General features: G+C 41.6%; 1 protein-coding gene across 1 annotated transcript in view; it reads right to left on the bottom strand.

Moving 5' to 3' along the window:
- The window catches only part of SCAPER (S-phase cyclin A associated protein in the ER), a 197,683-nt gene that overhangs the window by 132,843 nt on the left and 49,207 nt on the right, over positions 1–15,633 (bottom strand). The window contains exons 10-14 of the mRNA XM_054713413.1: positions 8,719–8,940; positions 3,838–4,008; positions 2,888–2,963; positions 2,581–2,698; positions 2,196–2,307 (exon numbers count right to left, since the gene is read on the bottom strand). Coding sequence (XP_054569388.1) covers positions 2,196–2,307; positions 2,581–2,698; positions 2,888–2,963; positions 3,838–4,008; positions 8,719–8,940 — 699 coding nt within the window. The remainder of the gene's footprint in view (positions 1–2,195; positions 2,308–2,580; positions 2,699–2,887; positions 2,964–3,837; positions 4,009–8,718; positions 8,941–15,633) is intronic.

Here is a 15,633-nt window from a genome sequence, read left to right as displayed (position 1 = left end):
AGAACAAAAATAGATATAACCGTTTCCTTTAATTCCTTAAAACAATATAAAAAAGTAACAGACTGCTCCAGGAAACCCAATCCAGCACCAATGGGAACGACAGAAAATCAGATGTTGGCTCAACATGAATGAGCTACACAATGATGCGTCTAAACACCTAGAAGAGTCTGACACAGGAGCAGCACGGACAGAATCCAGAGGACAGATCCTCAGAGCCCTAAGTAAGGGGCTGAGCCGGAGGCAGCACCTCGCCTCTCCGACATTGTTTTCACATCTGCAAAATGGGCTCAGTACCTGCTGAACTCTGTATCTCCCACAGTTACTGTGGTGATCAGGTGAGAGCAGGTATGTAACAGTGTTGAAACAATACCTCTTATGCAAATGCAAGGTGGGATTTATCAATAAAAGTAATGGAAGAGATACCTACATTGATGGGAAAATTAAACCAAAGAACCTCTAATGCACAATTTCAAGAACTGATCTCCAAGTAAGTGAAGGCTATCCTATCTAATAAAAGAGTAATATGCAAATTGACCGTCACTCCAAAACACAAGATAGCTGCCCCCATGTGGTCAGAGATCCTGCCCCCATTTGGACACAAGATGGCCGCCACAAGATGGCCAGCAGGGGAGGGCAGTTGGGGGGGTACCAGGCCTGCAGGGGAGGGCAGTTGGGAAGGACCAGGCCTGCAAGGGAGGGCAGTTGGGGGCAATCAAGCCTGCAAGGGAGGGCAATTAGGGGTGACCAGGCCAGCAGAGGAGGGAAGTTGGGGGTGACCGGGCCTGCAAGGAAGGGCAATTGTGGGGGACCCAGGCCTGTAGGGGAGAGCAGTTGGAGGGGACCAGGCCTGCAGGGGAGGGCAGTTAGGGGCAAACAGGCTGGCAGGGGAGCAGTTAGGCATCAATCAGGCTGGCAGGGCGTGGTTAGGGGGTGATCAGGCTGGCAGGCAGAAGCAGTTAGGGGCAATCAGGAAGGCAGGCAGGCGAGCAGTTGGGAGCCAGCAGTCCTGGATTGTGAGAGGGATGTCCAACTGCCCGTTTAGGCCCGATCCTGCCTGGATTGAGCCTAAACAGGCAGTCGGACATCCCTTGAGGGGTCCCAGATTGGAGAGGGTGCAGGCTGGGCTGAGGGACACACCCCCTGTGCACGAATTTCGTGCACCGGGCCTCTAGTATTATATATTGAGAAAAAGATTATAAACATAGTGCAACTTCCATTCGGGCAGCTTGCTCTTCCTTCCTCTCTCAGACACGTTCTTGGGGGGAGCTGGCAGCCGTGTCATGCAGAAAGGGGGGACTGAGGTCTACAAGCAGCTGGTAAGAGGACCTGAAGCCTGCCATACCGCAAGGGCGTCTGGGGGCGGATCCGTACGCTCCAGTGACTGCTGCCCTCCCCCCCGACAGCTTGACTGACCTCGTGAGCGACTCTGAGCAGAAGTCCCTGGGCGAGCCACCCCACTGCCATGCCCACAGACTGTGAGCTAACGAATGTGTGGTGCAGACCGCCAAGTTCTGAGGGCATTTGTTACACAGAACACATAACTAACATAGCACGCACCTACATCTGCCATGTGCAGGTAACAGTAAACTGAGCAGCAGCCAACAGCCTCCTAGAAGTGCTGCTGTTTACACACTTGCCACATTCAATCATCACAGCAGGCCAACAACGACAGTGTCATGTCACAGAGAAACAAACTGAAACCAGTGTTGTTAAAGGAACTGCTCCGGCACCGTATCTTACGTAGCAAAACCAGGACTTGGCCTGGTTGGCCACCCAGGGTCATGTTCCTTCCACTATGCCACACTGAGCAGAACACTGCTCTAAAGACTGTTAAGAATCTCGCCTATATTCTCATCACTGCCCCACTTATTCAAACTTCACAAACTGAGGCTCAGAACTGCCCACCACGTCTTCTACACTTTGTACCAGACTCGCCAAGGAGACCCGGCAACAAAAATGGCAAACATAATCCACGCCAACGATGCAAAACAAGAATATACTAGCTAATGCAGGAATTAAAAATTCTTTTCACAGGTAACCTTCGGTAATCCAACAGACATAAATGCTTTGTTTCCTAGGATATTTCATTGTTTTTATAGTTCTTTTAGCTTCTCTCAGACCATAAGAAAAGTTCAATTAGAAAAGAAGCCCATCAATTTAAGGCTATCATAATTTCCTAAATATTAAAAACTCACCCTTTCTAACAATTTCTGAAGCTTTAATGTTTTCTCTTCACGTAACTTTTCCCTTAGCTGCTGTGCTTTCATCTGTTTTTCTTCATGTTTCTTCTTCGATTCTGCAATTGTTCTATTAATACAAGCAAATAAACAGGCGACACGAATGTTTACATGATAAAACCAAAAATATTTTCTTTTGTCTTCCAAGTTCTAAAAATAAATATAAAAAGTACACAAAAATAATCTCGGTCTAACGTGTCAGGAAAACACTGTCACTTTTCAAAGAATCTGAACTGTCCTGAGTCACGTGTCTTAAAATGTTACACAGCAACTCTACTGGACAGTCGAGAGCGGCTAGTTCCCTTCCTGTGAAATGTCTTAAATTAACTCTCCGAGGCCAGACCTTTTACGAGACGGGGAGGAGAGCTTTTCATGCATGTGAATTCCATGTCCTGGAGGTCTGGCAGGCTCCTCCTCTACAATATCCCCCCAGGATGTATTTTGGCGCCAAGATTCACGAGCTGTTCATTAAAAAGGAAACCACTGTTACTGTTTAAGCACATAGCTCTATAAAACTAACAATTGAGAACAGACTTTTAAAAGGCATCAGCATTCTTACTCCAAACTTTTTATTTTACATAGAAGTTCATGCAATAAGATCATCTACTTTAGACCCCTCTACCTGTACACAACACACACACACACAATACCTTCATAATCCGCAAGGACATCATTCCAGTCCATAGACAGACCACAGAAAAACACATTTCCACCACCCATGCTGGCCTAAAATGTAATAAGGAAAATTCAAAAACAAATATTTGGACACAATTATAACCTTAAAAAGTAAATCGTATATGAAATTTTCCCAGCTTATGCTAGTACATTTCATTTAATAACTAGCTCAAAACTAGAAGAAAGCACACACCTCTTACGTTCACCATAATAACCGAGTTAAAAATGCCGTAGTGTAAACATTTTAAGAGCAGAGACAAATCAAGTGAATTAAAAAGAAACATATTGGGCCCAGCCAGCACGGTTAAGCATCGACCTATGAACCCAGAGGTCATGGTTCAACTCCAGTCAGGGCACAGGCCCGGGTTGTGGGCTCGATCCCCAGTGTGGGGCCTGAAGGAGGCAGTTGATCAATGATTCTCTCTCATCATGGATGTTTCTCTCTCTCTTCCTCTCCCTTCCTCTCTGAAGTCAATAAAGGTATATTTTAAAAAAAGAAAGAAATCCCTCTCATCAACATACTCGAGTATGCTGAGCACTTAGTGACAGCGAAGCGGCATATTGTTTGCTTTTGATAAGAATAAAAACAATAAAATGCCTTAGATTCTTCTTCAATCTCTGCAATTACAATCTGAGTAATGCCAAGTTCTGACTTTCTGAGATTCAATGCCTTGATTTGTAAAAAGAAAATAACTTCTAACCTGTCAAATGCACTGTATTAAAAACTCTTAGTAATGTTCAAGTGCTAAAATAAGAATTGCTATTATTTATTGTTTGTCTTAATCACACAGAATAATACAGTTATTGAAGATAATTTTGAAAGTCGTTTTAAATAGGACTGGATGAACTCTAGGTCCCTCTGGCCATAAGAATTTTATTTTTGAATATACTTTTTTTGAGCAATTATAAAATTCTAAAGGCTCACAGAAAAATCACTGTCGTTGTCAGTTTCAATATTAATATCATTGTTTTCTTCAGCTTCGATTTCTCTAGTTAATTGTTCTTCTTCAGCAATAGCACTGGCAATGGCTTCTTCATTGGCCTTTTCTAGGCGATCTGCTAGCTCTTCCTTCTTAGCAAGAACTTCTGCCATGGACTACAAGTTAAAAACAAACAGCGTGAAAAGTCACCACTGACTGGCAAGTTCAGTAATCATCTCACTCTGTATATTCTAATCACACACTCAACAGTATACAGAATATAGCATTGTTCTAGAATTATAAAACCTCAGGTCCAGTACAGGCTCCACCACTCGCTAGCTGTGTGACTTGAAAGTTTCTTAAAAGCAAGAGCCCATTTTGTATTTCATAACATGGTACAATAATCCATGACTTACCTTCTTTACCAGACTGCTGTGTATGAGAAACTGTGAAGTTGTATAAATAACAGGTATTATTATTAATGAAGTGTCAATTTCATTTGCATGCAAAAAATTCAAGTTATAGATCAAATATCTTAAAAATGAAGGAAAACCATCCTAAATAATAAAAGGCTAAAATGCAAATTGACCAGATGGTGGAATGACCAGTCGATATGACATGCACTGACCACCAGGGGGCAAACATTCAATGCAGGAGCTGACTCCTGGTGGTCAGTGCGATGTCCAACTGCAGGCTTAGGCCCACTCCCCGCGGGCCTAAGCCGTCAGTCAGTCATCCCCCAAGGGCTCCTGGACTACAAGAGGGCACAGGCCGGGCTGAGGAACACCCCCCAACCTGCGAGTGCATGAATTTCGTGCACCGGGCCTCTAGTTTTACAATAAAGGAAACAGAGAAATAATTTAGGTAATGTTGATGATACCTAACTTAGATTTATGTATTACAAGTAATATAGATCAGAATCATTAATTTATAAATCCCCATATAGTAAGCTAAATACATATACAAATATAGCTCCACAGTTATATTCAGGTATTTCCATATCCCTCTGTTGAGTGATAGAACAAGTACCAAAAACGGGCATAGACATAGGAGACCTGGACAATATTATCTACAAAACTGACTTCATTGTTTTCCCGAGAGAAATGAAAATATGTGTTCAAAACAAAGACAAATGTTCATGACGCCTTCGTAACAGAAACCTGGGAAAAACTCAAACATGCCATCAAATGAATGGATGAATAAATATACTGTGTTACATGCATACAACAGAACAGGCCTAAAGACAATAAAAAAGAATGAATTAATACACAACTACATGGATGAAATGCGAAACAAGTATGCTTGAGTGAAAGAAGCTGCACAAAGATTACATTATTCCACCGACATAAAGTTCTGAAAATACCAATTAATAAACAGTGACAGCAGGAAAATGATGACCTGGGAAGGGGTACAAGGAATGGCAGAAAGGGGGCATGACAAGGGGGCATGTGGACACTTTTAGGGCAATCGGTATGTTCATTATCCTGACTGTAGAGATGATTTCATAGTTATAAACATATCAGCATTTACCAGTTTATATATTTCAGATATGTGAAGTTTACTGAAAATCAATCATACCTCATTAAAGGCATTTAAAAACGCAAATGCTTGAGCCGCAGCTCAAAAATGACTGGGTTGGGAGTAGAACCCAGGCTCTGCTATCTCCTTGAAAGCTTCCCCTCCTCCTTGCCACCTCCCTCTACCCTCTGCCCCATACAACCAGACCCTCCCTGGGAATGCAGTGGGATAGGGAGTTTAGATGAGAGTCTATGTCTTTACATCATAAAGTTTTTCTCTATAAACCCTAGAATAACACAGAAGCTGACTGCTGTTATGTCCCACACAGACATTACAACTATCAGCAATTTAAAAATACAAACAGTAAAGCTGAAATATTTAACTTCACCAAAAGTAAGTTCACACATGAGCCCATTTCCTCAATTGTATCTTGCCCCAAGTACATTTCAATTTAGTCTCTGAAGACCTGAAAAGACGTTACATACGAGTAGACCTTAAGGATTAAGTGATGATTCCATTACCCACATGTAAGTTTCAGTATTTTCACACTGTGAATTTCAAATAAATATCTGCATACATCATTTTTTAAATTACCAAATTTGCAACGAAAATTGGAATTTTAGCTGTCAGTCGGACATCCCCTGAAGGCTCCCAGACTGCGAGAGGGCGCAGGCTGGGCTGAGGGCCCCCCGCCCCCCGAGTGCACAAATTTCGGGCACCGGGCCTGTAGCATATCTATGAAAAGAAAAAATATAAATATGACCAATTTCTACCCCATATATTAAGTCCATTACTTATACTATAATAATGTTCAACGTTGGAACCATTTACACTAAAAAACCCAAGTTAAAAAAACAAATTATTCTTTATTCCTTATTAAAGGAATCTAAATATTTGTTTTTCTTGTTACTATCAATCTTATTTCTCCCTTAAACAACCCATATGGTTTCACCTGTATCTAATGCTATTCTCTACGAGAAGGATAATTTAGATACTTTTATACTTAAATAGTATAATTTAAGTATAATAATATAATTTAGCTTATTATCATCTGCTGACAGCATCTTGCCGTATGATGAGGCACTGAGGTCTTTTTTTTTTAATTGCAAATATATTGTTTATTTCAAATTTGATAGCCATAATTTTCCTGCCTGAACCTAATAAAGAGCTAATGAAATTGGCCAACATGGACAAAAGATTAATATGAAATAGATCTTATAATATTTTAACAAAGAGACAATTCAATATTGAAACTATTTTCATTTCTACCTTAGTCACAAGAAAATTAGCAGTAAGCAAAACTAAAAGTTTCTTTTATTATTTCTGAATAGGCCTGGGAGTTAAAAAAGAAAGTAACATAAGTGACAACGAAATGACCTAGCAAGTGTTTGACTGAGATAAGTTATAATACTTCTAAAATTTTAAAACTGTCACTTCCTTGTTAGAGCTGAAAATAGCTCTTACAAATTGTCCTTCCTGATGCAAATCCACATTAAACTTTGTATGTTAACACAATTCACTCAAAACAATTCCAAATGAGTACATATAGACTTAGAGAAAATTATGTAATGAGTAATACTAGTTGTTGATATAGCGTGTAATCCAATTTAAATGAGGGTTTTATCCACAGAGAGCTGACCTGAGGTTTTATCTTTCCTTCAATAAAGTCAGTGCTCACATACCAATCCCATTTAATAAATAAGTGTTCTGCAGCTGTTCGGTAAGAATCCAGAGACTCGGGATTCCCAGGACTTATAAAGGTGAATAACATGTGATTCGCAATATGAATATAGTTATAAATGAGAACATTTACAGTTTATTACAATGTACGGCAGTATAAAAAAGTGACCATTCAAAGAATGGGTAGGTTATTTTTCACAGAAACGAGGAAATCTGAGTTGATGAAAGACACTTCTTTGGGGACAGGTTTGGGAGTCCGCGATGTGTTCAGAAGTTGCCGAGGGGCGCTTAGGAAGAGCATCCTGGTGGAGGGTCTGTTATGAGAGAAGTCAGGGAGAACTGGACGCTCCTGTGGATTCAGGAAATGGCCAGCTGAGAGGAGTACAAGGTAGGAAAGACGAGGGCGGTCAAGGTGAAATGGCATTATGGAGCAAAGTCATATCAGAGTAAGTAAAAGGGTTTGAACTTAATCTGTAAGTAATAGGGACTTGACCGTTATGGGACAAGAAAGTAATTTAACTAAGCCTGTGCTCTGAAATGATAGCTATAATGACAGTGACCTAGGAGAATTTGAAAGTGGAGACAGATACACTAGTTAGGATGTCAGTTAGGTGGGGCCATGGATTTAAGGTTTGGCCAACAGATGTAAATGGAAATAGCCTAGAGGCACTACGTTTTTAAAGAAATTACAGTATACTAGAGGCGGGGTGCACGAAATTCCTGCACTCAGGGGCGGGAGGTCCCTCAGCCCGCCCTGCACCCTCTCACAGTCCAGGAGCCCTCGGGGAATGTCCGACTGCCACGGAGGCGGGAGAGGCTCCCATCACAGCCGCTGCGCTTGCCAGCCGCGAGCCCAGCTTCTGGCTGAGCGGCACTCCCTCTGTGGGAGCTCACTGACCACCACAAGGCAGATGCTCAATGTAGGAGCTGCCCCCTGGTGGTCAGTGCACATCATAGCGACCGGCTGTTCTGCCGTTCGGTCAATTTGCTTTTTAGCCTTTTGTTATATAGGATAGGATGGTGGCCATTTAGAAAAGCACATTTGAATAATTTTTCTCAACAACTTTTCATATATGCTTGTTTCTTCTGGAAGTTACTTAATAAACAAAACTAGTAGGTAGGACCTATTCTGGATTATCCTCACATCTAGTATCTTAATACTAGTGTGGGAAATAGCAAAACATGAACAGAAGTACTCATCCAAAAACATAAACCTAAATATAACCACAAATCAATGCATTTTTAAAGAATCTACAATGGGAATGACACACAGATTTCATCTTAAACACCACCTCCAAGCACTGTCTGAAGTCTGTGAAGAGAACTTTTAACACTCATCCCAGTGTGCACCATGTCCCACCTATCAGAGCTGCATTTGCACACAAGACGTGCTATCGACTCAGTTCCTTAATGCTAGACTGAAAAACACATTCAAACTGAAAGACTTTGAGCAAGTTATTTAACTCACACATTCTCATTTTTTCTCTACAAGAAGTTTGATAAAAATAAAATGTTAAAATAAAATCATACATACAATGCTTTCTAAAAAAAAAGGGCTTTGTGAAGTGTAAAATAATACATAATACAATTTATTGTTATTGGGGTTTATGCCTCAATAATAGGTTATTGCTTTAATGTATTCACTCATAATTCTGATAAGTTGTTCTTACCAAGTTAGCAGCACTCACATTTGAAATCTCTGAAGAGTCCATTTCACTTTCTATCCGTGCTTTCTGTGCTGGAAATCTCTCTTCATTGGTATGCAAAGGAGGTGAGTCATCTTGCTGATTAACTGAAACACACACTGTATCCCCTTGAACAGCAGGTATTTCAGAACTTCGCACAGAACTGTCTGGTAAGATACTACTATTGCCAGAGTTCTTGACGTCATCCAGTGTACTCGCTGTGAACTAACAAAATATATTTACAGAATGAGTCCGAGATAGTAAGAAAGACTAACGACTATACTTTAAAGCAGTTGTTAAGTGGCTGGCAAAACTTAACACTCATCTTTTTTTGTATGTTTCAGGTGTAAACAAAAAGGAACCATTAAGCAAGCAGCCACAAATTTTATCTGCATACCAACTACGTATAGGGCACTGAGTGCTTTTAAAAATTAAGCAACATATGTTGTAATTATATTTTACTTTAGTAGTCTGTGCTGGATGAGTACTTTAAGATATGCCGCAAAAAAGAAATCTAATTACAAGTATTTTTGTCTTATATTCAAATAACTAAAGGCATTTACATGGTTTTTGTGAAGACTGTCTATTATAAAATAAAGGCACTTTTCATCAAAATATATACTTTGAGGGCATTTTACTAAAAAATACAAAGCATACTCTCTTTGGATACCATTAACACAAACTCTAAGCATCTTTCATGAAGCCCCAACACAGTACATAATACCAATTCTCAGATCTAAGAGAAGAAATACACCATAAATAGTACAGGACATATAAGCACACAGTTTCAGTATGAAGTTCATATTCCTTAGATTTCGAAATCCTCCCATTCCCCTTTAAGAATATCTAACACACTAGAGGCCCGGTGCACAAAATTCGTGCATGGGGATGGGGCGGGGGGAGGTCCCTCGGCCCGGCCTGCACCCTCTCACAATCCAGGATCCCTCGGGGGATGCCTGCCTGCCTACCTGATTGCCCCTACCCACTCACCTGCCTGCCTGATCGCCCTTAACTGCTCACCTGCCTACGTGATTGCCCCTAACTGCCTCTGCCTGTCTGCCTGATCGCCCCTAACCCCTCTGCCTGCCTGATCACCCCTAACCACTCGCCTGCCTGCCTGATTGCCCCTAACTGCTCACCTGCCTGCCTGATTGCCCCTAACTCTTTGCCTGCCTGCTTGATCACCCCTAACCGCCTCTGCCTCAGCCCCCACCGCCATGGCTTTGTCCAGAATGACGTCCAGAGGTTGTTTGGGTGTCTGGTCTAATTATCATATTACACTTTTATTATTATAGATAAGTAACATAATGTGAAAACAACTGGATTAGGCCAAATACATATTCATTTTTTAAAACCTGTCTATTCTAGTGAATAGAAATAAGCCTTTATTTTCACCTCAGAGTACAAAAAGGAAGCAGCTGTGTTTTCCAATTACATTCAAGAATAATGAGCTCCACACAGAACTGAAATCTAAAATTTTGAATTTAAAACTCACATTACTACTTAAACAAACATTAGATAAATACTGCAGTGGCCATAAAATTCTGAGTTTGATTTATTATCTAAATATTAAACTTGGCCAAGTATTATAAACTACTTTAAAAATTCTATTGGTCAGAACTTAAAAGTGTCCCAAAGTGTTGATTTTAGCATAAGCATTATTTAAATTGTATCCTATCGTTTATATTACTATCAACATTATCTATACATCAGTCACCATGGTTTATAATCTTCTTGGCAATATTTATATTAGCATTACTTATGCTTATAACACCGTCAACATTGTTTATTAAAAAATCAATATACGAGAAGAAACCAAGATGGCAGCACAGGTAAACACCTAAATGGCTGCCTCGCACAACAATTTCAAAACTACAACTAAAAGACAAAACGTCTATCACCCAGAATCACGGGAAAGCTGGCTGAGTGGAAGTTCTACAACTAGAAGAGAAAAGAGCATCGAGATGTGCACAAGTGCTGAAAAGCTAAGGCACAAAGTCGCGCGAATCGGGCTGGAGGTGGGCAATTGGATGTGATGCTTTTATTCAACCCGAAGGGAGACAAGCTCCCAATTACTATGAAATCCAGCTTCTGGGGAGACGCGGGGGACCCAAACTCCTACGGGGAGAAGCTGGACTCTCGGCCATCGGGTCGGAAAGTGAGGGTGACTTCTTGCAGAGATGCGCCCAGCAATCATTGTTTACTGCGCTGGAGCGTGGGATGCAGGGACTTGAAAACGCGGAAAGCCATCGCTGTTTGCCACGCCCTAGCCTAGTGACTCCCTGAGACCCCACCTCGCACAATCTACAAACCCACCCAAGCTCTATGCAGCGGCTTTTTGCATATAAATGGCCTGCCCTATCGCAGCTTAACCTAACAAACTGCAGCTCTGATCAGACAGCTCCAAAACCTCAAAACCCCAAGCAAAGAGGAAGAAACTGTAGTCCTTGCTGTATCTCCTACTGGGTGGCCTCAGATAGTAGCTGACCTGCACCCCATTGGAGATCCAGAAGCTAGTGTATCTAGTGGTCTGTGTGAGACGACACCAGAAATCAACTACTCTCATAAGGGACACATTCAAGAGGCAGACTCAGTGAGCACCAAAGCCCCACTGAAACAAGTCCTGCCCCATAAGCATGTCTCCAGCACAGCAATTAATTTTTAAATTATTTTCATTTATTGCATCTTTTACTTAAGAAACTAATTTTTTTCCTTTTTTCCTCACTTGATTTCACCTTTTTAATTATTACATTTTTATTTTCAATCAGCATTATTACTACTACTATTTTATCTTTTTTTTTTTAAGTGTCGTTTTATTTTCCCTTTATTTTACTTTGGGATTAGTGTTCTACATTGTATTTTCATCTTTCCTTTAGCATCGTTTTACCCTATCTCAACTCTACCTTTATGCCATCACTCTCTTCCTAACCTTTCCCCTTTTGGTGTCCTGTTTATCTTAACCCTTTCCTGCTTTAGATTTTCCCTATTCCTTCTGTTTACCCCCTGCTAAAATTTCACCCTACTTATATATCTAGTTTCCAATCCCCTGCTCCAAGTCCATACACACCTCTCTCTCTGCTGTCTTAACTATCAAAAAAATTGTTTTCTCTCTGTCCTTTTGTTGTTCTTTGCTTGAATGTTGATTATATTGAATTTGTATGCTTTTTTGTGAGATTGTTTTGCTTATTCTTTTTTTTTTAATTGCTTTGTTTTTGTTTTTTACTTCTGTTTTCCCTTGCCTCACTTGATATTAGTTGGTGTTGTACTTTGTATTCATCTCCAGGTACTTGTTGCTGGCATTTGCTGGGATTAGTGGTTGTTCTATTGGAGTTTTCTCCCCATATATATAGTTTGTTCTCCTTTTCTCTCTTAGTCTCGTTCTTGTCTCTCTTAACTTTCTTTTCCCTTTTTCCAACTTCATTTCGACACTCCTTTTTTTTCTTTCTTTTTACTCTTCTTCTTTCTCTCCTATCCCCTAATTTGCCTTTCTCTGGTGGTCACGTTTATTGGAGGTTATTAATATCGTGAATATATTTCTGTTCAGTGCCTTGTGTGTTGTACCTGGTTGTGTTGTATTTTGTGCCTTTAAATCAACGCAGGAGAGAGAGAACTACATAACCAGACATTCGGAGAAGAGAGACCATGGGGAGACAAAGAAACAGCCCCCACAGGAAAGAAAAGCAGGCATCACCAGAAAAGGAAGTAAACGAATTAGAGGCAAGCAACCTATCAGAGAAAGAATTCAGAGAAATGGTCATAAGCTGGCTGAAAAGAATTCAACAATATGAGTAAGAACCAAGAGGAAATGAAGAAGAACCAAGAAGAAATGAAAAATGACATCGCTGCTGTAAAGAACTCAATAGAAAGCATCAAGAGTAGACTAGAAGAAGCAGAGGACCACCATCAGTGAGCTAGAAGACAAGATGGGAAAAAATACCCAAGTAGAGCAGCTTCTAGAACAAAAAAATTAAAAAGCAGGAGGAGAGCCTAAGGGAACGAAACAAAACAACATCCGCATAATAGGGGTTCCAGAAGGAAAGAAAACTGAGCAAGGAATAGAAAACCTGTTTGAAGAAATAATGATAGAAAACTTTCCTGATATACGGAAGAAAAAACCCACACAAATCTAAGAAGCTCACAGAGTCCCAAGCAAAATGAACCCCAAAAGACCAATGCCAAGGCACATTATAATTAAACTAGAGGCCTGGTGCACGAAATTCGTGCACGGAGGGGGGGGGTGTCCCTCAGCCTAGCCAGCACGCTCTCCAATCTGGGACCCCTCGAGGGATGTTCGACTGCCCGTTTAGGCCCGATCCCTCTCACAATCCTGGACTGCTGGCTCCCAACTGCTCGCCTGCCTGCCTTCCTGATTGTCCCTAACCTCTTCTGCCTGCAAGCCTGATCACCCCCTAACCACTCTGCTGCCAGTCTGATTGATGCCTAACTGCTGCCCTGCCAGCCTGTTTGCCCCTAACTGCCCTCCCCTTCAGGCCTGGTCACCCCTAACTGCCCTCCCCTGCAGACCTGGTCCCCCCCAACTGCTCTCCCCTGCAGGCCTGGGTCCCGCCCAAATGCCCTTCACTGCAGGCCCGGTCACCCCCAACTTCCCTCCTCTGCCAGCCTGGTCACCCCTAACTGCCCTCCCTTGCAGGCTTGATTGCCCCCAACTGCCCTCCCTTGCAGGCCTGGTCACTCCCAAATGCCCTCCCCTGCTGGCCTGATCGCCCACAACTGCCCTCCCTAGCAGGCCTGGTCCCTCCCAACTTCCCTCTCCTGATGGCCATTTTGTGTCCACATGGGGGCAGAATCTTTGACCACATGGGGGCAGACATCTTGTGTGTTGGAATGATGGTCAATCTGCATATTACTCTTTTATTAGATGGGATAGAGGCCTGGTGCATGGGTGGGTGCCAGCTGGTTTGCCCTGAAGGGTGTCCTGGATCAGGGTGGGGGTTCCCTTGGGGCATGGGGTGGCTGGGGTGAGGGGCCTGTGGTGGTTTGCAGGCCGGGCACACCCCCTGGCGAGCCAAGTGGAGGCCCTGGTATCTGGGATTTATGTATCTTCTACAATTAAAACTTTGTAGCCTGGAGCAGAGCCAAGCCTCCTGCTTGCTCTGTGGCTGCAGCCATTTCTGTTGGAATTTATTTGTCTTCTATAATTGAAACTTTGTAGCCTGAAGCGGAGGCCTAGGCCAGCCAGAGCTGCAGAAGCTTGGCTTCCTCCATTGCCAGGGGCAACCCTAGCCTCCTGCTCTTTCCAGCTCTGTGGCTGCTGTCATTTCTGTTGGAATTTATTTACTTTCTATAATTGAAACTTTGTAGCATTGAGTGGAGGCCTAGGCCGGCAAGGGCAGGTGGAAAGCTTGTCTTCCTCCATTGCCGGGGAAACCCAAGCCTCCCTCCTGCTCTCTGTGGCCGCAGCCATCTTGGTTGGGTTTATTTGTATATTTGCTCCTGATTGGCTGGTGGGCATGGTTGGTGGGCATGGCTTGTGGGTGTAGCGGAGGTATAGTCAATTTGCATATTACTCTTTTATTAGATAAGATTGGCAAACACCAACGACAAAGTAAGAATCTTAAAAGCGGCCAGGGAGAGACAGAAAGTTACATACAAAGGAACCCCCATCAGACTTGCAACTGATTTCTCAACAGAAACTCATCAAGCCAGAAGCAAATGGAATGAAATATACAAAGTCATGCAAAGGAAGGGTCTGAATCCAAGAATACTGTACCCAGCAAAGCTATCAATCAAAATTAAAGGTGAAATCAGGAGCTTCACAGACAAAAAAGGACTAAGGGAATTTATCACCACCAAACCAGCAATGCAAGAAATGCTAAAGTGTCTGCTCTAAAAATAAAGAAATAGGAAGCAAAGAAGGAACACAGGGGTATAGAATAAAAATGGCAACAAATAAGTACCTATCAATAATAACTTTTAATGTAAATGGATTGAATTCCCCAATCAAAAGACATAGGGTAACGGATTGAATAAGAAAACAAGACCCATATATCTGCAGTCTACAAGAAACCCACCTCAGAAAAAAAGATGCACACAGACTGAGGGTGAAGGGATGGAAAAAGGTTTTCCAGGCAAATGGAAATGAAAAACAAAAACAAAAAACAAACAAAAAAAAAAGCTGGGGTAGCAATACTTATATCTGACAAATTAGATCTCAAAATGAAGGACATAACAAGAGATAAGGAAGGCCACTTCATAATCCTAAAGGGAGCAATTCAACAAGAAGAAATAACTCTGGTAAACATATATGCACCCAATATAGGAGCAGCCAAATACATAAAAAAAAAGTCCTGGAGGATGTCAAGGGAGATATTAACAGAATACAACCATAGTAGGAGACTTTAATACCCCACTATCACCATTGGACAAATTCTCTAAACAAAAAATCAGCAAAGAAACATCAATCCTAAATGACTCACTAGACCAGATGGAATTGACATCTTGAGAACATTTCACCCCAAAGCCACAGAATATTCATTCTTCTCAAGTGCACATGGGTCATTTTCAAAGATAGACCGTATGTTGGGACATAGGCAAAGTCTCTTCAAATTCAAGACTACAGAAATCATACCAAGCATCTTCTCAGATCATAGTGGCATAAAACTGAAAATCAACTACAATAAAAACAATCCAAAAAAATCAAACACATGGAGACTAAACAGCATGCTATTAAACAATGACTGGGTTACCAGAGAGATCAAGGAAGAAATAAAAAACATCATGAAAACAAATGACAATGAAAACACAACAATCCAAAATCTATGGGACACAGCAAAAGCAGTCTTGAGAGGGAAGTTCATAGCTCTACAAGCCTACTGCAAAAAACAAGAAACAATGGTAATAAATTACCTAACCCAACAACTCAAAGAGTTAGAGAGAGAGCAACAAGAAAAGCCCAGT

Source organism: Eptesicus fuscus, chromosome 25 (assembly GCF_027574615.1).
Source record: "Eptesicus fuscus isolate TK198812 chromosome 25, DD_ASM_mEF_20220401, whole genome shotgun sequence".
Classification (NCBI taxonomy): Eukaryota; Metazoa; Chordata; class Mammalia; order Chiroptera; family Vespertilionidae; genus Eptesicus; species Eptesicus fuscus.
Note: the sequence above shows the minus strand (reverse complement) of the source record. Positions and strands in the feature narration are given on the sequence as shown.